Source organism: Podarcis melisellensis, assembly GCF_964234715.1.
Source record: "Podarcis melisellensis genome assembly, chromosome: 10".
NCBI classification, from domain to species: Eukaryota; Metazoa; Chordata; class Lepidosauria; order Squamata; family Lacertidae; genus Podarcis; species Podarcis melisellensis.
The window spans coordinates 45,467,570-45,491,781 of NC_138542.1; the positions used below are offsets into that span (position 1 = coordinate 45,467,570).

Here is a 24,212-nt window from a genome sequence, read left to right on the forward strand (position 1 = left end):
GAAGCAAACAGTGAGGGTGTTGGGGCTTCCTCCTTTTGTTTCAGTCAGGGGTATAATTTACAGCTAAAAATATACTGATTCAGCAATCTGGAAAGCAGGAAACACTGGCATAAGACCTCTTTGCCCTTGATTTCCCTCCCTTTGGTGGTATTTGAAAAGTGTCTGCTTTTAAATTATCTCTGATGAGTGTTGTGGCAATTTGAGCATAAGCTACTATTCTCTACATGGGCATGAGATGAATGGGCTCTGTGACTTCAGTCCATGTGGCCAAGAAACACAGGAAGTTGGGGGTTTGTTTTTTGCCCTGAAAAAGAGATTTATTTGAGAGAGCAGAGTAGAAACTTGCTCTAGCTTATAAATTAAAATGGTGATTCTTGGGATGTTAAATTCTGCATCAGATAAGTGGTTCTTACTCATTTTTAAAATACCTTTGTCTATGCTAGCTTTCAGGCCAAGCCTTTCAAAGGCAGCCAATATGCATAAATAAAACACAACTGAAACATACTGTTCCACTCAAATAAAACCATATGCAAATTGTGATTTTATGGATGTGAGTAAAATATAAATCCACACATGGAAAAGCTATAGGGAGAAGAACCGGGAAAGTCCCCAGGCATGCTCTGTGATTGAGTATAAATTGCCCAAGAGTCTCCTGTCCTAACATGTTATATTTGCTATCTGACTCTACAATACATGAAACATCCCCTGTCTACATAATGACAACAGCAGTGATGCCCATTAGGTGGTTTTATATGGATCTGATCATTTTCTAGAAGAGAACTGGTGTCCTTTGTGAGGTTGCTGAGCTATCAGACCTAGTTGGAGTCCAACTTCAGATTGAGAGCCACAGGTTCACCCTATTGGGTTAAGGGGCTTTTCAGTGATGGAAAAGCAAATAGCTTTTAACTCTCTGTACCACATTAGCCCTAACTTTGATCAAGAAGCAGCAGGCAGTACCTAATTTCCACTTAATTAATGTTCATCCATGCTAGTTAAGCTCTCAGAAACGGGGTAGGGATTTCTGCAGATGAAACTCACATCAGTGGCAGTTCTGGTCTTGAAATCCTCCATGCATTTACTAGTGAGTAAGCTCACACCGTGACTTGCTTTGAGGTTACTGTGCACAGGGCTGCACTGTTAGGAATCAGTAAAGGGTTGGTCTATTATGGCAAATGTGTCACTGCCCCACCAACCTTAGTCTGCCCTCAGCCAGCTCCTGCCTGCCAGCCTTCTTTCTTACACCCAGACCAGAAGGAGGCAGTTTCATCCTCTTCCAGTGTGGCCTCTTGCAGAACTCAACAGGCAGGAGGATGGGGGCAAAATGAAAATTAGTTGGTTCTGTCATTGGCTCTAGTTCTACCTAGTGTTGACCTTTATGCCTTCCACCCTATCAGTTCCAATGGGCACCAGACACCATTACAGTGGACACTCGGGTTGCGAACGTGATCCATGCGGGATGCACGGTCACAACCTGCAGCGTTCGCAACCTGCACTGGCGCGTCTGCGCACACACAGGTTGTGATTCAGCGCTTCTGCGCACATGCAAAGCGTGATTTAGTGCTTCTGTGCATGCGCGACCCCCAAAACCCGGAAGTAACCCGTTCCGGTACTTCCAGGTTTCAGCGGGTCCGTAACCCGAAAAAACACAACCTGAAGCATCTGTAATCCAAGGTATGACTGTATTAGGAATACTAGGAAGACTGATTCAGTCCAGCAAGCATTTGAATTAACAAAAATGGTGAATATTGATTAATTGTAGCAAAGCAATAGCCAGGTTATGCTTTTACATAGTTCTAGATTTGTACTCAGTCATTGGAAGGGGATAGCAACCATTTTTCAGAGTGATTCCATTGTTCATATGTTTCATAATATATTTTAAGTGAGATCAGAAACCCATAAAAGAACTTGTGATGAGAGTGTCCTGTCATAAAATACATAAAAATAACATAAATACAAAACGGCCCAGTATGAATGGAGGGTCAGTTTTCATTAGTGATGTAATGAACATTAATCAATACATGCTAATGACATTTGCACAACCACAACACACAGTACACATATCCTTTGGGCAGATGGTCCTTGTGCACACACCATCATCAAATGTCAACCTGAAAATAATTCAAATACAGCATCATGCACTTTCTGGGAGGAAAACTCACTACTGTTATTTTATTCTTAGCCACACTTCAGTGTGGGTTACAACACTAATACTGTGGTCTCAATTGCTGGGAAATTCAAGGCAAGTGTGCCAATGTAAAAACCTGAGATCCTTCAAAGTAAAAACAGTCTGTTCACTGCATCACACAATCAGAGTCTCTCATTCATCGGGGGATGGTTGTACCTATTTGGAACATACATATTGGTTTCACAATTAAATCTGGATACTTCTTCCCATTTTTGCTATGCTACATAGCCTTCAACAATCCTCACTGCCACTAGCCTTCAAAACACCCCAAAACCCACTTAAATTTTATAGTCTATGATAAGGAAACACCTTTGCTAAAACAAGTATCTCTTTAGGGGCACAAACTGGATTCAGGCTTTTATCATTCTCATGTGCTGCTCCCTTTTGTGCAGCTCCTGCATCCTCATCAATTTGAGCCATGAATCTCTCTTACCTGCTGCGTTGCTTCTTGTTAAGCTGTCTTGGAGCTGCTTTTGGATTGTACAGCCAAGTAGCTGGCTTCTCTCACTGCTCTTTCATACGCTTCCCTTCAACCACAAAGTCTGATATAGGAAACTAGGTTGAACAAGTGTTTCCTTCTATTGTTTCTAGTGAAAATGGTCCTGCAGCCCCCCACCCTATTAAAAAGCGACCCAGTGCACCAGATACTGTCTTAAAACACCAGTAGATAAGGCAGTAAAAAGGAAGTGGCGGAGTGGAATCAATATTCTTTATTTCTCTTTTTCAGTTTCTGAAAAAAGGCAAATGTTTATGAAATAGGATTCCAACATTTTACATGTGTTACCATCAGAATGATATATATATATATATAAATTGAAATACTACTTCTTATTGTTTGTTAATTTTTAAAAGGGGGGAAAAAACAGGGGTTCTAGTAACACTGTGCATTACTTGCATCACAAAATGCTATGTCTGTATGTTATTCCATGACCCAAGCTATGTACATCATGAGTAAAACTAATACTGATCATTGATTCTACCACCAATATTACACTCACTTCCCACACCAATATTACCTTCAATTCATGTATTACATAAACCCCTGTGACAAACATTATTACCAGAACTGGGTATTATAAAACAATACTGAGATGTGGTGAAAGATGCAAAGGAAAAAACTGGGAGAGTGATTCAAGAACACATTTACAGGACGATTCTGTTAGTCTACTCAGAAGGAAGTCCTATTGAGTTCCATGAGACTTACCATACACCCAGATACATGCCTGCAACCAGTTATTATAGTCATATGATTATTATTTAAGTATATGGTATTAAACATGAATGTTCAGATTTTGGGAATAATCTACTAACTGTTTGCTTTGTGCTTTTGTTTTTAAATTATTTTTTCACTATTGATCACTTGCAAGGCAAACATACTATAACCATAACAAATATCAACTCTAACAAACACTGGAGTACCATGACGTTTTGTGTTTGTACATTGTGACATCTTGGGATTCACATTCTTGAACCGTCTTGACCAGGGACTCTGTCCATAACAGAAGCAAGACAAATGTGCTACAACACTGGGAATTTGCTCAGGAAATTTAAGAACAGAAATGTGAGTGTTGCTGGGTGCTTTTAATAAATGCATGGTCATTGCATTGTTGTTTAAGTTATATACTATTTATTTTTAGATTTTTGAGTAGGGTTAAATATAGTGTTAACATGGAGATGAGAAGTAACATAATTCATATCTTTTAAGATCAGGAAACTCAGACAGAACCCCAAAAGGAAGAGCAATGTAGAAAGCAGTAAAGAAACCCCAAAACTATTTATTTATTTATAATGCCCTTCTCCAAGTGGTACACCAATAGAAACACATGACACTTCTAACCCCACACTTTCCTAAGAATAGAAACACCACAGAGGACACAAATATAAACATTAAATTAAAAGAGTAACGCCAAATACCCACTCAACGCAAAAATAATTAATTCTACTTTTGGAAACCACATAAGACAGCTCTGCCGAAACAGAGCCTCAAAAAATTAGTTATAAACTCATAAATGTTCCTCTCCACGGAAATCTTTAGTAAAAGGCGAAAGATTTATACGATCTGAAGAGAAACCAGAGTATGCGGAAACACCTTCGGGCGCCTCTACCGGAGATCAGTCAACAGCCTCGCAGGTGAGGGCGAATACCTAACCGACCTGTCGAAAGTAATCCCTTGAGTAAACACTAGATTTCCAAGGTGACAAGGCGAGTTTAATAATCGGGTTCGAAACAAAAACATTAATAAAAGTATTTAAAATTTATCATCTATGGCCTTCCGCGCAATGTATGATGGGATATGCAAATTAAGCAGCCCCGCCTTCGCCTCCGAGCCGGATCTGCTTTCACGTGACGTCTGCACTTGTCGCGAGGCTGCCGGATAATGATCGCCACTGCGCATGCTCAGACCACCGGTGCTAGTTTACAGAAATGGGGCGGGGAAGAGAATATGAATGAGGTCATTTGTTCAAGAAAAATTGCCTCCGCTCAGAGAAGTCTGTGCATGCGTGCAGGAGCAGATTTGTACAGTATATATTAATATCTGCTCCGTGCACTGTAAATATCCATTTGATACACGAATAAAAATAATATTTGCGAGAGAAGGCTCTTAATTATTTGAGGAAAGTGCAGTGTAAGCCCAGACCCGCCTCAAGTCTCACGCCATTAGATGCAAGTGATGTGCAGCGCGATCCTGCATATCTTTACTGGGAATTAAGACCCAGTGTGTTCAGTGAGATGTATTGGTAAATGTGCATAATAGGGCCACAACCTTAAAGCTGAGAGTCGGGGTGTGCTGGTCACCTCTGCTGGCTTTTCTTTTAAGCATGGGGCTTAGTGTGGAAAAGCTCTTTTTGCTACCCTGAACATAGAGGCCACTTCTATGTTCCTCTTTACTGAGCATTCCTCCTGATTTGTTACAGGACATTACCTCAAGTAAACGGTATCGCGCACTCCCCCGTGCATATTGTCCCTGTTGTTTTCCTTATGGCAATAAGTCTGGTCGGGCAAGGGAGACGAATCAACTTTCATTGCACAACTTAAATTTGCGATACTGAATCCCACCCACAAATGGCGGTCTGGAATCATCCAGAGTGGTAGGGTGCTTCCAGGTGGATGTATATTGTGGAATGAATGCACTTCATGTATGCACATTTTTGCAACACGCACCCAAATTGGCATGTTAGCCTGTTGTTGTTTTAGCGTTCTTCCATATTGAGCATTTAACCTGATTTGTTTTCACAGCCTGGGAGCCTGGGTTGTGTATTGAATGTTCATTCTGATTTGTTAAGGGGCAAGTTATATCACATTGCATCAAACCAGGGTTATCCCATCATTTTCCGTGCATTTGCTTACCACAAAAGTATGATTTTTGTGGGGAAAGTAGGTTTATTGCAGTAGAGTGCCAAATCCTTTTAAACTGTGCCATTTGAATTTTGCTGGTATCTGTTTGACTCAATTTTATGGGTAGGATTCAGTCTGGAAGCCCTTAATATTGATTTACCCTTTCTGGGGGAAGTATGATAAATGAAAAACTGTTGTCAATTACTTATTTGCAATACCTGAATGACCCCCTACCCATTTACAACACAGACTACCTGGAAGCACCCTTATTCTAAGAAATTCTAATTTTTATATTTACTATAAAGTAAAGACTATAAAGACAAAGACTGTATAACAGAAAAGAGCCACGTGCTGAACTAAACACTGAAGACTACAGGAGAACAGCCAAGGATCACATTATAAATGAGAAAGTTCTAATTTGTTTATTCACAATGGTTCTATTTAACTATTAATTTCCTGGATTTCCTCCACAAATAGTAAATCTGGGTTCAGAGAGCAAAAAATTTGGGCTACCAATGACATGTGAGCACTGCAAAAAATAAAACAAAAAACACCTCACAATAAACACTCATTTGGAAGCACCCTGAGTGGGAGGAGATATGGAATATAAATGTGAGTAAATAAATAAAACATATGTATGTTTCATAAACACAAGGCTTTTACTATGCTTTTAATACTCTAAATGCTATGTAAACCATGGAAGATTTGTTCTAACTTTCACTGTGATTGTGACAACAGTATCCAGAAGGCAGTGTGTGCCATTTGCCCCTCCAGATTAATTCACTAAATAAATCATGAAGCACCCTTATGCTAATAAACCTATTTTTTATATTTACTATAACATAGCTGACAAACAAAGATTGTGTAACAGAAAAGAGTCATGAACTGAACTAAACACTAAATCTCTATTGAGAGCCTGTTCTGGCTGAAGAACAAAATAACAATTCTCTAATAAAATACAGTGGTACCTCAGGTTACATACACTTCAGGTTACAGACTCCACTAACCCAGAAATATTACCTCGGGTTAAGAACTTTGCTTCAGGATGAGAACAGAAACTGTACAGCGGCAGCGCAGCGGCAGCAGGAGGCCCCATTAGCTAAAGTGGTGCTTCAGGTTAAGAACAGTTTCAGGTTAAGAACGGACCTCCGGAACGAATTAAATACTTAACCTGAGGTACCACTGTAAATGCATTCAATGATCCAGCCCATGTTTTAGCCCTGCATGGAAAGAAATAATTATACAGTTCAACTAATTAGTATTTGAAGCTGATTTAATTATCCTGTTTAGAAAATGTCAGTCAAGTGTAGTTGCAACTAACTTTTGCTGGATTGGGCCCTTGAAATCTGGAGTGTCCACTGGCAAATTCTTAAGGTCAAACAAATAAACTAAAATCTGGTTGGTTTTGTTTTTTAAAAATATATATTTTATATAGTTTTCAACACTACAACAACATATCATGTTACCTAAAAGATGAGCAACTAAAATTTGGTGTTTGACACATTGTGGTCCAGGAACATGCTAGAAGTGAGCCCCAGACAGAAATTTGAGATGGCTAATAATAATAAACTGTGATAGGAATTTTGAGGTCTTAGATATATGTTAAATGTTCATAAGTGTACCAACCAAGTACATACTGTACATAGATCAGCACAGGAAGGCCAACCTGGAACCATTTTGATTCCAAAATGACCAAATGTTTTCTCTGCAAGGTCAAAGTGGGAAACCTCCCCATTGTCTCTTTCCTCACAAATCCTGTCTTAAGGACACATTTAAGATATGAATAGGGTGTGAACCTGTGACCTGGCCCAGGAACTAAGTATTTATCACTACAAAAGAATGGCCAGGCTCCCCAGGCAATCCAATCAAGTAACCTGCCAGACAGGAGATAAACAAGGACAGGAGAGAGAAAAACAATATTCAAATTTCTGTTTTAGACCACCTTTTCTGTGATGTGGGTGTGATGTATCTGAGGGGTGGTCTTAGGTTAAACCCCTTCTGTGATGTATGTATGATGTTTCTGGGGGTGGTCTTGATCCACAGGGTGGCAATTTCAAAAGTCTTTATAAGGCCTTGCACGCCATTTTCCAGGGTCCCTCCTGTTGCAACAGATTAATAAAGATCAAGCTTACTAGCTGTTTTGCTTCTCAATATTATCTGGTTGGCCTCTGTTATTCTCTCCTACCAATAGGGAACCTATGTAAGGACTTTATATGGGCTCTTGGATACTCCATAAGGGAAAAGGGCAATTTTTGTTTACAACAAAACCCTGGAATCCAACAGGTTTTTCCTTTGTTTTAATTTGCATTTAATGTACTGGAGCAAATCATTCAAATCAATAAGGATATTTGGAAATTTAACTTGCTGTGTGTGCGTATGTGCGTGCGCACACACACTGAGAAACTGCTTGCAGAGCAAGGACTTCATAAATGAGAGGCTGTGTAATACAGGTTGGCCTATTTGACAGCCTGAATAGGGGAAGCGGCGCTCTGCAATTCTGCTCCATGAGCTTCCTTGTTTCCGTCTGTGGAAGGGCTGCAGCTTGCCCAAGTCTAAAGGTATTACAAAGAGTCCAGTGTTAATGCAAGGATGAAGAGCTCTCGATGTGTGTTTCCATTACCAGCCACTGCAATGGCAGGCAGAAAAAAGGACTGATTAGCTTGTATGAGAATCCTGGATGGTTTTCACTCCCTCTGAAGGTACGTAGTTTACGGGTAATTCCAGATTCGCTTCTGCCACCTAAGGCTCAAGTGGCCTTGATGTTGCAGAGTGCCTTCCATTGGCTTTGACTGGTGGCCCAGCTGTGCTCATATCTAGACAAGGACAGTCTTAACTAACTTCCGTTATCTATTATCGGCTGTAGGCTGGATGACTGCAGAGCATTATATTTTGGGCTTTCAGGTATTTATAGCCTCTCTTAGAGGGTTCAGATCTGTAAGACCTGTCTTTTATCTGTATAGGTGTGTTTTTAGGTTTTTATTGGTTGTGCTTATTTTAATTGGCTTTAATGTAAGTCACTTTGGGTCACTTTTGTGATGATAATAAATTCTCCCTCTGTAGGCTGAAATCCTGACATTTTCAAAGGACTTTCTGAATACAGGGTTTCCGTTGGCAGAAGCATTCATGAGATGTGTTCTGAAATTAACCATGTCCCTTATTTTTTTGACATTCAAAGCAACAGTATGGCAGCTTTACAGGCATTTCAACCCTATGGCAAATAAACCAACATTCTCCAGTCCCACAACCCTCCATAAAGACAGTTTCCCAAACTTTGTGGAAAATTCTAGCTTTCCAGTGCACCATAAGCAGCGAAGGAAATTATACACAGAAAACAAATTACCTCATGTACATGGAGTTACTTGAGTAGTTTGAATTAAATGAAGGGACTGTTATTTCCAAATCTACCTTATGAGTGGTAAAGCAAGGCCTTCATCAGGCAGATAAATATTCCCAGTGCAACCCCCTCAAAAGAGGGTGCAATGTGACTGGCCAAGCCTGTGTTATGCTCTGTGCCTCCCACCGCATTCCACAATGCTATCTGACTGTTGTCCTTGGCCTGTGTGAAAGATGAGCTGTACAAAATGTATACCTTTAGTTCTGAATTTGCTCTTGCCTGGGCATTTGGGTATAAATCTCTGGTGGACTTCTAGCCTACTGTTATTCTGTTGAAAGCTGCAAGTACTTTTGATATTCACTTTCCACACTATTAGCTATTTTCCGTGAGCACTACCCAAAAACAGATGCCACTTCACTCCTTTCTTGATCATCAGATAACTGATCAGCTGACAAGTCCATTCTCATTCCCACCAGACTGCTGGGCTGAGCAGAGAGGTTTTAAACCCAACAAGAGGTTTCCCTTGTTTTTTGTTCTCGTTGCCAAAATTGATGGGGTCTTAGGGGTCCAGAAAAATTTGCTAGGAGGGACAGATCAGGCTCTCAGATTTAGAATATTTATATAAATATCTGATTTAGAATATGCCCTGAGATTATGTAGAGTAAATGCACTGAAACGCTCTCCTAAATGAGTGCCATTGCATATATGACACAATTCCTACATGGAAGACTCTTGCATGTAAGAATTAATGTGACTACAAAACGCCTTGCAACATGTGTGGGATGTGAATTAATCACAACAATGGATGATGACTTTACACACAGGTCTTACCCAGTGTGCTCCCCCTTGAGCTGTGTGTAAAGTCATCATCCACACAAACAATAAGCAAACCTATTGAATTTGCAATCCATATGCTGGTTTCAAATTAATTCCTAAACAGAAGTACAATTTTTAAATGTAAAAATTTAAAAGGTACTCTGTGAAGGTACTCAAGAGACATGTGGATGTGCTTTCAAATTATTCTGCATGCTATTTTATTGGTGTACATAGAAAACTCCTCAGTTGACTCCTAAATTTATAGGTAGCAGCAACTGATAAATTAAAGGTAATTGCAGGTCTTCCTTTTTGCTGCTGCCTTCCCTGCTTCCACCCTCCCTCTTTGTGTGTGTTTGAGAGAGAGTAAGAGAGCGCGCACACACACACCACTGGTGAACAAGAGCTCATTCAGCTCTTTTCACTGCAAATGCACATACCAGGAACGTTTACAAGGTTCTGAAAGTTTTCACACCAATATTTCTTTTACTCTTCCCAACTTTACGTAGCCTTATCCAGGTAAGGAACTAGGGATGTTAGTGGGCACCTTGGGGAAGGGGAAGCATTTTGTCAGTTGTAGTCGGGGATAATTATGAAGCCCTTGTTATAAGAATTTTAAGGTCTTATATATATATAAAATAAATGTTCATAAATGTACCAAGCAAGCACATACATAAATGTATAAACCACATGTCTGAAATCCCACGGAAAAAAGTCCTGAAACCATTTTCTCTCTCCCAAATGACCTCAAATATTTCTCTGCAAGGTCGAAGGAAATGGGAAGTCTCCCCATTGTCTCTTTGTTCACAAGTCCTGCCTTAAGGGCACATTTAAGATATGAATAGGGTGAGCCTGTGACCTGTAACCTGGATTCAGAAATTGAGTAGTTATCATAACAAAAGAGTGGCCAGGATGCCTAGGTAATCCAACCAGGTAACCTGGCAGACAGGATAAAAACAACGCACTCAGATTTCTGTTGTAGTCCGCCCCTTCTCTGATGTATGTATGATGTATGGAGGGGTGGTCTTGGGCTCTAGAGTGGGCAGTTCAAAAGTCTATATAAGGGCTTCCACACCTTTGTCCTGGACCTCCTCCTCCTCCTGCATGTGGAGGGAGCACCCTGTTGCAGCAGCTTTAATAAAGATCAGGCTTACTAGCTGTTTTACTTCTCAATATTCTCTGGTTGGCTGCTGTTATTTTCCCCTACAGATGCAGAACCTACAAAGAACTCTAGAAGAGCTCTTGTGTACCCCATAAGGGAAAGGGAGCAGTTTTTGTTTACAACACCCTTTTGCTGCCAAATAATAGGAAGCTGTCTGGCTAAAGGAATAGGGACACTTCATTCCTAAATGGGTATTTCTCCACAACATGACTGTATGAATTAGTTCAGGGGCGCCGACTTATAAAAAATATTGGGGGGGGCCATACGGGGGGGGTCCGCGTGCGAAATTGGGGGGGTCTGCGCGCGAAAAGGGGCGGTGGAGTCAGGAGACTGGCGGAGGGTTAAGAAAAGGAGCAAGCTGAGACCCCACGTGGAAGTCGATCTGCAGCTGCTGCAAAAGGAACTGGCGTCTGCTCCCTTTGCTGCTAGGTGCGCGCGCCCACCCTCTCCCGCGGCGATCGGGGATTCTCTGCGCGCTTCTCCTGGGAGAGACTCGGCGAGGCTGGCTTCCCAGCCTTGCGCAGAGAGCCATGGAGGTGCGGCACGGGGTAGGGACAGCTCGGATTCGGGCTGGCCACGCGGCAGATGCGCGCGGGCGGGGGGGGTCTGCTTCCGAGTCAGGCGTCCCCTCCTCCCACTGAGACTCTTAGCAGAAACCCCCTCCTCCTGCTGCTGCTGCTGCCGTACCAGCCTGTCTGGGCGTCTCCTGCGCAGGCATCGTCCGGCGGCCACCCATCCGCGCCGCGGCGCGCCCAGTCAGCGGGTCGGAGCCGGCGGCGGGCGAGCGAGCGGGAGGAGGCGCGCTCGGGCCAGATCAGCTCGTCTGCTGCTCGCCTCTCGTTCACGATGGCCACCGATGAGCTGGCCGACAAGCTCCAGTCCTTTTGATGTCGCCGCGGCCGCAGCGCTGGCCCGCCAGACTTTACACGAAGTAATAATTTTCTTAAATTATTGGGGGGGCAGAGCCCCCCAAACGAATTTTTGAGGGGGCTCGGGCCCCCTCAGGCCCCATGGAGTCGGCGCCTATGAATTAGTTGTACAGTTCAAGATGTAAAATCTGTTCCTAAGTCTAATAAACTTAGAAGCAGATGTTTTAAGCCAGCATTGTGCAATGGGGTGGGTGATGTATTTTTAGTCTTTAAGTATTTCAACATTTGATGAATAATTTGGGATGCTTTGTGTCTAGCCAGCTGCATGCAGACAGAGACAGACAGACAGACAAATCGGTCATAGTAAACATGTGACTCAGGAAATGGAGATATTGAGACCCAATACCACCAAGGACATGAGACTCAAGCTTAGCTCACATTCCAGAGAATCAGGGGAACGGTTGCCTGACCTCAGCTGCTTTGACCTCTTTGAAGTGGGACTCAAGGGCATCCTGATCAAATTTGCAGATGACACCAAACTGGGAGGGGTGGCTAACACCCCAGAGGACAGGATCACACTTCAAAACGACCTTGACAGATTAGAGAACTGGGCCAAAACAAACAAGATGAATTTTAACAGGGAGAAATGTAAAGTATTGCACTTGGGGGAAAAAATGAGAGGCACAAATACAAGATGGGTGACACCTGGCTTGAGAGCAGTACATGTGAAAAGGATCTAGGAGTCTTGGTTGACCACAAACTTGACATGAGCCAACAGTGTGACGCGGCAGCTAAAAAAGCCAATGCAATTCTGGGCTGCATCAATAGGAGTATAGCATCTAGATCAAGGGAAGTAATAGTACCACTGTATTCTGCTCTGGTCAGACCTCACCTGGAGTACTGTGTCCAGTTCTGGGCACCACAGTTCAAGAAGGACACTGACAAACTGGAACATGTCCAGAGGAGGGCAACCAAAATGGTCAAAGGCCTGGAAACGATGCCTTATGAGGAACAGCTAAGGGAGCTGGGCATGTTTAGCCTGGAGAAGAGGAGGTTAAGGGGTGATATGATAGCAATGTTCAAATATATAAAAGGATGTCACATAGAGGAGGGAGAAAGGTTGTTTTCTGCTGCTCCAGAGAAGCGGACACAGAGCAATGGTTCCAAACTACAAGAAAGAAGATTCCACCTAAACATTAGGAAGAACTTCCTGACAGTAAGAGCTGTTCGACAGTGGAATTTGCTGCCAAGGAGTGTGGTGGAGTCTCCTTCTTTCGAGGTCTTTAAGCAGAGGCTTGACAACCATATGTCAGGAGTGCTCTGATGGTGTTTCCTGCTTGGCAGGGGGTTGGACTCGATGGCCCTTGTGGTCTCTTCCAACTCTATGATTCTATGATTCTATTCTATGATTCTATGAAGTAAAAGAAGGGTATAAATATTGCAGCCGGGTTTATATCAGGCTGCCTGCTGGCACAGAAGGAACAAAGAGAGAGATGGATTAGAAGACAAGGCTTCTTAGATTTGGCCTAGGTTAGGGATGGCATATCTATGGCCCTCCCTATGTTGCTGGACTCCAGTTGCCATCAGCCCCAGCCAGCAAGGCTAGTGGTGAGGGATGATGGGAGTTAGATACCAAGGACATCTGAATCATACTGTGCTCCTCTGACAAGGATGGCTGTGGAATCAGCCAGGTTTGGAACTGTCCATAAAAAATGCAACACTTAAAACAGCACCATACACCTTTGTAAACTCCACTTTCATTGTAATTAGTCGCTTGAAGTACAGGAGCTTCTTTCTATTAAAAAAAATATGCAGTTCATAACACTTCCAGGTTACAGTTGTGTTCATCACTGGTATTAAACATTCTGTTTATTTTATGTGTGAAGAATGTATTGTAATTGAGAGTTTACTGAGCGGAAGTAAGGAGAAATATTTTATATTTCCACTTAGCAAGAGTATCCATTAGGAAATCTACTTTTTTGTATTATTACTTGTAATGGGTGAGGTGTGGAATGAATGAATAAATGAAGTGGTGTATGTATGTAAAGACTCTTGTATTCTACAGAGAAAGGGGTCTTCAGGGAGGGGTGAAATCTTAACCTTGGCAATAGAGGAAAATTGACAGGCACAGAAAATAACCAAGACATGCCGATTTGAGAGAACAGGCAAAGAAAAATGAAAATTCACAAAGAAGGACATGCAAAAAGAAGGCGAATGAAGGGAAAGCAAAGAAATGAACCTCTTGGCATCAAGTGATGGTTTCATTTTGTTGCATTATGTAAAATAACCTCAACATCAGTTGAGGTGGGGTGGGCAGAAGAGAGGGCTATATTTTTATTGCACTGTAAATGAAAAATTACTGATTTTTGCTTTGGGCTTTTTTTATGAATGTTTCTAAATCTTCAGGGACTTCTTCCTCCATTTTAATTTTGTCTAAACTATGTTGATTTGTGATTCCAAGTGCACACACCCCTCCTCCATTTCCTTCTCTCTCTTGGTCTCTCTCCAAAGCCCCTGCTGTTCTCTTTACTTTGGCTAAGGGGCCTCCCTAAGGTAGGTCAGATTCACTTCTAACAACGGGAGCCTTAACATTTGTCTTTGAAAAACAGCCATTAAAAAATACACAAAGTGAAGAGCAGTGAAGGAAAAGCAGGAAGCAGAAGTATTAAAGAGCTAAATTGATTAAAGTTGTATTCTCAACATCAGATTGCTTTAATTGGTCTTAATTTGCAAGAACTGTGATTTGGTTCCAGTCCAGGAGCAACATTGCAAATGAGGAAGAATGAAGGCCTGTCTTGGATATATTAAGGTTTTGATTGGTGGGTAGGGGGAGGCAGTGTATCTTAAGATCACTTGCTCAGTTTATACCCCTTTTTATTACATCACAGTGACAATATTAAGGTCATCCGTGTAGAGCATTTTTTAAAAAATACAGTGGTACCTCTGGTTAAGAACTTAATTCGTTCTGGAGGTCAATTCTTAACCTGAAACTGTTCTTAACCTGAGGTACCACTTTAGCTAATGGGGCCTCCTGCTGCCGCCGCACGATTTCTGTTCTCATCCTGAAGCAAAGTTCTTAACCTGAGGTACTACTTCCGGGTTAGCGGTGTCTGTAACCTGAAGCGTCTGTAACCCGAGGTACCACTGTAAGTGGTTTTGTGCATTCAGCATGCACACCCAGTGCACAAGTCCATTTGTTTAACTGTTACTAAATAAGTATGTTGGGAACACATGCTGAGGATTTGCTTTGTGTTTTCCAACACCTTTCAGGATGCTGCCTTATTCAAACCATTTACCCATCCAGCCTCCCACCGCTCCTCTGCCTCCAGCCAGTCCACGACAGCAGCAGAAAGTTTAATATTGCCTTACAACTTGGCTTTCTTGCATATTCCCTACTCAGCCGCTTCCCCAAGATGTGGACCTCTGTGCGCCTTCTTCTGTTGTCAACCCTGCTCACTGAAAAGACGGTTGCTGAACGCTGCCCACAAATCTGCCTCTGCGACGGCATCATGCATCAAGTCATGTGCTTGAACAAGAACCTCACCAAGGTGCCCATTAACATCCCTCAGGTCAGTTTGCGGGAAGCAGCGAGGGACGTGCAACACGAGGTTTGCGCAAGTGCACTTCTGCGAAGCATCCACAGAGCCCTTTCCTCCGACACCCTACTGGCAAAGTTCAAACTGAAAAGAGTTTGGGGCGGGGGGGAAATTGCCTTGTAAAGTGGTGGATGCTACTATATTACTCAGCCAAGGCTGCAATGCTACTTATCAGAGATGTTTAATGGGTTTCCTGCATTAGCAGTGGGTTGGAGTTGATGAGCCTTGAGATTCCCTTCCAACTCTATGAGTCTATGAAACAGCTCCAGTTTCTTTAAAAGTTCTAGTGAAGCCATCTAAGGTCTCTCTGACCCAGAGACTTTTTTTTTAATAAACAGCTGCTGCCTCTAACAAATTTCTAATATTAATAATATGTCAGTTCATCCATTTACATCATATCTAAGGATTGAATCAGACATTCCTTAATCAATCATATACCTTGAGCCTTGCACTACCAGAAAGAACAATCTCAGCCATTACAAACAGGTCAAAATAATACACATACATTTTATATCCATTACCTACACTATTCAGACAGTGAGGTGAGTAATTACGATAGCACTAGCACCTAAGATTGGCCCTATCTACATCCAAAACCTGTATACCTCACCCATGCACCATATTACAATTCCACCCCAAATGGATAAAACTGGCATGCCCTCCTTGCACACATCCTACAGCTGGACTGAGGTTTTAGCTGGAATAATATGCCACTTAAACACAATATTATATTGGACTTCCCCGTAAAGTGGAAGGGCCACAGCTCAGTGGTTGTGCATTTGCCTTCCATGTTAAAAGTCCCAGGTTCAATAACCAGATAAAGCTGGGAGAGACTCCCTACCTGAAACCCCAGAGAGCATCTGCCAGTCAGTGTAAGCAATACTGAGCTAGATAGACCGTTGGCCTGACTCAGCATAAGGCAGCTTCTTATGCTCCTAAATCAGAACAAGGCAAAGAAGGCATCGTATAGTTATGACAGACCAAGCACTTTCAGAAATCCAAGAACCCAAGTCTCTGTTCCAAGGTATTTTTATAATAGTCAAAATCATATCACAGATTATACAACAGAGAAAGTACCCCCTTTATTAAAGTGTATTCTATAACCACCTTCTCAAATAAGTTGTTTGATGCGGCCTGAAAATATTACCCGCTCCTTTTTGTACAAACTGCTTTATTTGAAGCTACTGATACCCTGTGGCTACCCAGACCTGAGACTCCGCAAAACTCTGGTCTCAAGTAGACAAATTCCCATTTGGTATCAGGTCCATGCAACTACACATTTATGCTTTTCCCATCTGAAAAGGTCTCTCAATCTTTTCTGGGATTGAAATTGAAGTCTGTTGTTGTGGATTCAAAAGTTGAGACCTATGGGGAAAAGTCATTTTCTATATCTACTCCAAGTAAGGAATAGTTAATATTATGCTAATTCTCTGTTATAACAAAGACACCAGGGAGTGCTGAATTGACTTTTAATTCAGAGGCAACATTGTTCCAAAAGACCGTGAGCAAGACAATTAGTTGAGGATAAAGCTAATGTTTATCTGTGTAATCAACAGGTCACTCAAAGACTTGACCTCCGGGGTAATGAAATCAAAGTCATCTCTGCAGGAACTTTCTTGCCTATTCCATACCTCACCCACCTGAAACTTCAGAGATGTAAGGTGGAAAGCATTGAGGAAGGGGCTTTCAGGGGATTAGGACGGCTTGTCTACCTCAATTTGGCTTCCAACAATATAGCATTCATCTATCAAGAGTCTCTAGATGGCCTCTCCTCCCTCCGGCAGCTTATCCTAGAAAATAACAGCATTGAGGAAATAAAGCCAGGGGCTTTTAGTCAGCTGGGCTTCCTCACCTTTCTTAACCTGGCCAGAAACTCCTTGGTTTACCTACCAGATATGGTCTTCCAGGGACTTCAGTTGATCAAGTGGATTAATTTGTCCCATAACTCACTCAATGTGCTTGCCAACGAGGCCTTTGGTGGATTATCGACTCTTAGGAGGCTAAGCCTAGATCACAATGAACTTCAGTTCCTTCCTAAGGAGGCACTCTCTAGATTGTCTGGCACAGCCCAGCTAGACCTCCGACATAATCCAATCACTTATATTGGTGAGGAGGCCATTGAGATGGCATCCCTGAAACAGCTCTTCTTGGACAACATGGCCCTTCAGGAAGTCTCACACAGAGCTTTTGTCAAGAGCCCCCTGCTGCACACTCTTGACCTGCATAACAACCAGCTGTCCGTGTTGCAGCCACAGACGGAGATGGCCCACCTCAAAAAAATTGACCTAACAGGGAACCCTGTCTTTTGCACTTGTGAAATGCGCCCCTTCAAGGAGTGGGCTGCGAAAGTAAGAATACACGCCGATGTGGTATGTGCTGGTCCTGCTGCCGTCAGGGGAGAGCACCTGGAATCCCTGAGGGCAACAGATATGAAATGCAGAAGTCACGCATTGGGTGAGGAGCTGCTGCCTAGCCTGGCCACGGTTACCAGGGAACCAGAGAAGGATGCTGTAAGATGCCCACAAGGATGTACTTGTTCACCAGATTCCCAGCATGCAAACTGTGTCAGGAGAAACCTCCAGAGTATTCCCAAAGGCTTTCCAAGAAACACCCAACTTCTGGACTTGCGCTATAATGAGTTCCACTCGGTACCGCAAGACTCCTTCCCTGGCTTGAGAAACCTGACCTCACTCCATCTGCAGAACTGCAAGATTGCAAGGCTGCAGCCTGGTGCTTTCCAGGACTTGAAAAACCTCCTCTACCTTTACCTGTCTAACAACAACATAGATTCTGTAGATGCTGATGTTTTCAAAGGGCCTGCCCAGCTTGCATATCTCTACCTGGACCACAATGGATTCAACCAAATATCCAAAAGCTCCTTCACCCTCTTGCCGAATCTCTTTGCCCTCCACTTGCAACACAACTCCATCGGTCAGCTGACCGATAACGATCTGGCTGGGCTGGAGAAGCTACGCTGGTTATACTTAACAGGGAACCGCATCACTCACATGTCTCCCAAGGCTCTAGGACATGCCAAGCTGCTGGAGAAGCTGCATCTAGATGAGAATCATTTGCAGGAAGTGCCCACCAAGTCTCTCAGAGGGCTGCCCACGCTTAGTGAACTGAAGTTGTCCAAGAATCCCATAAAGTACATTGGAGATGGCGCCTTCCTGCCAGTGGCAAGATCTCTGCAACACCTGTATTTGGATGATATGGGGCTAGAACAGGTAAGCAGGGGTAGGGAGGTTGGAAATTAAGACCTGCCTTCTCTTGCCATCATATTCCCAAAAACATCCCTTTGCAAATGTTTCTTTGCTTAATTTGATTAAATACCAAGTTCTCAGGTGTCATAAGAAGAATTTGGGAAATTGTACAAATGTGTTAGGAGGCCCTAACCAAGCTGTAGGCCCTATCTTGCCACCTTCCCCAAATACAAGATTCACCTGAAGGGGAAATCAAGTCAGACTTGTATTGGTTCATCTAGCTCAGTAACCAATTGACAGCAGCTCTCAAGGGTTTCAGACAGGGGTTTTCCCCAGCCCCACTTGGCAATGCCAGGTATTAAGTGCAGGGCTTTCTGCATGCAAGGAAGGTGCCTGCCTCTGAGCTAATGACCTCCCCCCTGGACCACGAAATCTGCTCTTAGGCCTTTAACAGAGATATGAAATGCATTTTCTAGCAGGTGTGGCTTTTCCACACATTGCAGTGGCAACAGGAGAGGCTGTCCCTACTCAAACTCTCTCTGCTGCACAGCTGTTCCATTTCATCTCATGGCTCTTGCAGGCTGAGGGAATGGCCATTGCCCAGTTATCAGGACACAGGCTTCTTGTGCAAAAAAAGGTCCCAGGTTCATTCCTTGACATCTCCTGCTATGACTGGGAAAGATGCCTGCCTGAATAAAACCCCAGAGCGCAGCTAAATGAACCAGGGGTCTGACTCAATATGTCAGCTTTCTAAACGGCTTGCATCCAAACTACCTGCACAATGTATAAATATGATCCTGGGGGTTATTGCTGATTTTCTTTTGATTAAAAGCCACCATCAACTGAAAGGGGCTGGGAGAAGGTACAAAGCAGAAACCATGGCAGATGAGCAAATTTAAAAGCTAGAACTATTATTCCAGCACCCTTACAGCTATAGCTTGAAGATGCTCAGATCTGGTAGAGCAATTCCATTTCCCCATCCAAGTTTTTTTCCTTATAGTAATATGGAACAACCATATGGAACAATCAGTCTGGGGTGGGATGTGGAAGCCAAATTGCCTGGATAAGTAGAAGAGCACATTCCAAAGGGTTCTGGTGGGACATAACAACTGGGTCAATGTCACCAGAAGTTTCAGATAACTGGCCTAGATCAGGATGCTAGCGTAGAATTTACTGCTGATGTCATTAAGCGTCTGACAGCCAAACTTGTTCTGTGTTTGCAGATTTCCTCTGGTGCCTTCACTGGCTTGGGCCCACAGATAAGAAGTCTGTACCTTGAGAAAAACAAAGTGCGCAGTTTGCCGAACTTACACAGCTTTACAGCGCTGGAGGTCATCAGCCTGAGTGATGTTCCTTTCTCTTGTGACTGCAAACTTCTCCCCCTACGCAAGTGAGCTGCTAGTTCCCACTACTGCACAAGGGCTTGTAGAGCAGCAGTGGGCAGAACATTTGTCTCTCTTATTTGGCAGGGCTTCAAACGCATCCTATTAACATGCTCAGACTAGCACTCTTGCCAGCCATCTCAGCAAAGTGATTATGGGCACTGTTCTAGTTTCTGTTGCCTAGTCACCAAATTGTACAGTAATTCAACATGTTCCTCTTTATTGCCAATAAACCAAATAAGGGATGGGGAAGGCCCAAGAACAGCAAATACGAAGCAACTCTTTCATTATAACAATTCACTTCAAATGCTATTGCATCTGCTTTCAAGCCAATATGCTTTAAGCTGCCTCAAATGCTGCAGTGTATCTAGACTAAAGCTAGGTAAGAGATAGGCAACCCAACACAATCAGAAAACATGGTTCATTCGTTCATGCATCAAGCTGATCAGCTGAGCTCTATAGTTGCCTAGGCTGACTTAGACTTTTTTAAATTAATTCATTAAATGAAATCATCAAGTCTCCATACCTTCCTTTCTCCTCCTCTGTGTTTCACAATAACTGAAGGTCCTCTTGTATCAAGAAGCAAGCTATCAGAAATGTAGGAAAGTGTGTGACTGTGAAGATACAAAGGCTTAGCACTTAGGCTGATTATATTGCCTCACTTCTTCCTCCTTTTCAGGTGGCTTGACAAGCTGAATCTTAGAGTGGGAGCCACCTGTGGCTCCCCAGCAGAGGTACGTGGCCAGAAGGTAAAGCTCGTCACTATCTTCCAAAGCTGCCCAGGCTGGAATACCAAGAAGACAAAACGAACCAGTTCAACTAAAGCCAAGGCTGGAAGGAGTTCCAGTAAGAAGAGGCAGCAGCAGCAGACTGGGAATAGACGAGTCAAGAAAAGCAGGAAAAGCAGAAGCAAGAAAAGCAAGTTGCTGAAAATGCGCTTCTCCACTAATAGGGGGAGAAAGGCTTGAGAGGGGGCACATTTTTATGGCCTGTAAATCCCTCCATACTACAAAAGGTGCATTTTCAAAGGAGTACTTGATAATTATACTAAAAGTCAATCTTAGATGTTAAAGAGGCAGGCAAGTGGAGCACTATGCTATAGCTGTCTGCCTGTACAATCGTGCACTAAGCATGGTTGAAATCTCCAAGATGCTTGTATTGTATAGGCAAATGTGCACACTTAAATATTCTATAGTTTATTCTGCTAGTCTGGAAGTAGTGGCAGGTACTGAGTACTCCTCTTGTCACCATGATTTAGCCAGACATGTCCTGCACACTTTCCAGGCTGTCTGTATTTAACAAGGGTTTTAAAAGTATTAAGAGCTTGCCATACATACATACGTAATGTAAAGCTTTCTCAAGGTCGCTGAATTTTTTGCCCACATCTGAACTGTGTGCTGTTTCTGCATCTTTGCTAAATTGTATAAGAAGCCCCAGTCTCAAGTAGGAGCATTTCGTTGAAGTAGAAACAGCAGTTTCTGTTAGAGGAGATAGTTAAAGTTGACTTTGTGAAGTATATTAGTTATTAAAGTCAATGCTCTTGTGATGCTTTTTCTAAGCATTGGAATATTTGGGCTAAGCTACAATTTGGCTAAGTCTTTGTCTTCGGCTACTCATTGTATTCAGTTTGCCAAATTTATGCATTGATGTCCTACTATGCCAATAGCTTTTGGCACTATTTACAGAATTTTGCAATTCAGAGTTGAGGAATTTGTTGTGAATTCTAGCATAGCTTACCACAGAGGAGCAATAATTGGAGCTCACCATCTGTAAGCAACCAATGCTCTTCCCAAGGTTAAACTGCCTCTTATCTCTGGTGTGTTCTGGAGTTATCTCTGGAGGCGGCAGACATTCCACAAGAGACAAAATACGGGGGATTTGACGCAATAGCAAAAGAATGTGCATTGAAAGAACCATGGGATAAGATGGTTCCAAAGAACCAAGATGTCCCCAAACAAAAATGAAATCAAGCGTTTCACAGCAGGAAACAAAAGCAGCCGTGGGGGCAAGTTGCAGCACAGCAGATTTACAGCCTTTTTCAAAAGCAAGTTCCTTTGCTTGCAAAATGACTTCTTTCTAAGCGCCCATGCTAAAGTTAGCAGCTGAAAGCCGCATATCAGGAAGCACCTTTTCACTGTAAGAAGCGTCAGACAATGGAACAAGTTGCCCAGGGAAGTAGTGAGATTTCCTCCTAGGAGCTTTTCAAAACACCGGGATGATGGAAAAACATGCATAAGTAATAGGCATGATTTAAATCCCAGGAAGCTGCCATTACAGGGGGCTGGCCAGTTTATTTATTTCACAAGGTAACAGCTTGGCAGAATGAAAAGTGTCATTATTAATATTTTCTCAAATGGCAACCCTCTTCTGGAGATATACCACGGCCCATCTGCTCTCATGGTGAGAATTTTAAGGTTGGTTCATAGTGGCAATGTGGCTGCTCCTGTGAATGTAAATCAGGTAGTTGTTGCTTCACTTCTCAGAAGAGATTCTCACAGGCTTAGGCCACTTTTAACCACACCAGGGACCATTGCTGGACTATGGCTGTCATCTGTATGGTCAGGGATGCTGGCAGCTACAGCAACAAAACAAGGAAGGAATTCATATTCTTAGAAGGAAGTGCACTGCCAGTGCAATGTAAGAGACAAATCTTAAATGTCACTCTAGTAAAGAATAACAGGAGGTACCACAGCTTAATGGCATTGAAATCGAAACAAAAACTCCCCCACAGCTTCAGGGCTGTTTCCTACATGTAACTAAATGCACAATGCATTATTTGTATGTGAAATATAATTAGAAGCAAGCTCTTTTTATATGACTATATAAGTATCAAAAAAAAAAAAGCTAAAATATAAACACTTCAGTTACAGCTCTAACGTGTGTAGATTTACTTTTATTCTTTTTTTACATTTATAAAAATGAGATTTACTTTCATTCCTGATGTTAAAAAGCACAGACTTACTTTCTGCAAGGAGAAAGTTGGTAGAAGATGGGCAGAGTCTGTACAAAACATAGGGTTAGATCAGGACTCTCCCCGTACAGTCTACACATTTAATGTTGAGGAAGGAGATGAAAAACTGCCTCACCAGAAGCTTGGGAATGAGGAGGCCGACAGGGATGGTCCACACTTCTGGACTATTTCAGGTCCCCACCCAACAGCCTTCTTTCATTTCAGGCCAAGGTGGGAGAAACACGCTGACTTTGGGGCCCATCAAAATGCCCACAGTCAGAAGAGTGACAAGGATGCTTGATAAAGATGGTTTACATTAGGGCAATGCAGAAGTGAGATCAGAATCCACAGACAGCTCTCTGGCTGATTTGCAGAAGACTGACATGGAATTCTGACTCCCAATTGTTTAACAATGGCAACAACAAAATGAATTTTTCTACCTAAATTAAGCTTCTGTAAAGAGCTCAGCCCTGTTCTGGTCACATTCCTAGTCTCAAAATGTGCTCAAAGGGACCTTATTCTTTAATTCTTCCTATCTGTCATTTGCACATGGCTATGGTTGTTAGGTCTTTTGAGTTCTAGCTAACAGAAAGAAAAAGGCTCAGCAGAACCAACAAGCCGTAAGTCTACCCACCCTGCTTTAGAAATGCAACATGCCATAATAGCACATTCCAATCCCTTTAGATTCCAGCTGTCACACTTTAGGTAGTTTGGGAATAAATGCAAATAGCAAAGGGGAAGGAGGGAAGAAACACAATTTTGGGGCAATGGCAGCAGAGAAAGAGGAGTTGAGCCAGAAAAGGAAAACTAAATGTCATTCCATGCATTATGTTCCTAGCACATGTCTATAGCGCATATGTTTAAAAAGATTTGTGTGTTCTGGTTTGGAAACACTTTCTCTAATATATAGTATTATAAAAGTGAAAAGGATCATACTTTTGGTGTTGTGGTTTTGACCCTGGGGACCATTCTGCCTGAGAAGACAAAAGGCAAAGCAATCCCCCCTGCAGACAGATGTACTTTAGAACCAGCAAACAATGCACAAGTTGCCTCTGTATGCCCTTGGTACCCATATTTTCTTGACCAGAGAAGACCAGAAAAGACTCCAAACACAAGGTATTCTGACTGAGTTTATTCAACAAAAGGGCAAAATAAACATGCAGTTTTATTTACAGAAAGGGTTGCAATACGTTTTTCTCCTCTCATTATTGTCAAAGAATTGATTCACTCTGTTCATAGTACAACAGGGGGTGTGTGCAATTGTATACTCCTACTCCTCACAGAGGAAAATGGGATGCTCCAAAGTGCATTGGGCTCACATGTAATTTGATTTCATGTGTCCTGTGCCTTCTTAGACTCTGTGGCCAAAATGGCAGGAAGAA

At 42.6% G+C, this 24,212-nt stretch overlaps 2 protein-coding genes across 7 annotated transcripts in view; one reads left to right on the forward strand and one right to left on the reverse strand.

Annotated features, from left to right (window-relative positions):
• Nucleotides 1–19,908, reverse strand: part of LOC309379467 (leucine-rich repeat transmembrane protein FLRT3-like) — a 27,281-nt gene extending 7,373 nt beyond the window's left edge. For 2 of the 3 annotated variants that reach the window (XM_081928662.1, XM_081928663.1), the window contains exon 1: nucleotides 2,619–2,872. The gene's annotated coding sequence lies outside the window, so the exon portion shown is untranslated. Of the gene's footprint in view, nucleotides 1–2,618; nucleotides 2,873–19,809 lie in introns of those variants that run through there. The other variant, XM_081928664.1, reaches the window with a different exon arrangement.
• On the forward strand, nucleotides 4,637–22,661 carry CHADL (chondroadherin like). 4 transcript variants are annotated; one of them, XM_081928657.1, is made up of 5 exons: nucleotides 4,637–4,707; nucleotides 15,100–15,268; nucleotides 16,852–18,522; nucleotides 19,722–19,888; nucleotides 20,560–22,661. In XM_081928657.1, the coding sequence occupies exons 2-5, from the start codon at nucleotides 15,113–15,115 to the stop codon at nucleotides 20,846–20,848; spliced, it is 2,283 nt and encodes a 760-aa protein (XP_081784783.1). In that variant the 5' UTR covers nucleotides 4,637–4,707; nucleotides 15,100–15,112; the 3' UTR covers nucleotides 20,849–22,661. The 4 variants fall into 4 exon arrangements, with proteins under 4 accessions (XP_081784783.1, XP_081784781.1, XP_081784782.1 ...); XM_081928655.1 differs by lacking the exon at nucleotides 4,637–4,707 and adding an exon at nucleotides 5,204–5,289; XM_081928656.1 differs by lacking the exon at nucleotides 4,637–4,707 and adding an exon at nucleotides 6,033–6,133.
• The last annotated feature ends 1,551 nt before the right edge of the window (nucleotides 22,662–24,212 follow it).

Excerpts from the sequence above, each read along its gene's own strand:
- CHADL (XM_081928657.1), top strand. The coding sequence starts at position 15,113 with ATGTGGACCTCTGTGCGCCTTCTTCTGTTGTCAACCCTGCTCACTGAA. Across the intron at positions 15,269-16,851 it reads TGCCCATTAACATCCCTCAG|GTCACTCAAAGACTTGACCT; the intron begins GTCAGTTTGCGG and ends TGTAATCAACAG. Across the intron at positions 19,889-20,559 it reads AAACTTCTCCCCCTACGCAA|GTGGCTTGACAAGCTGAATC; the intron begins GTGAGCTGCTAG and ends CCTCCTTTTCAG.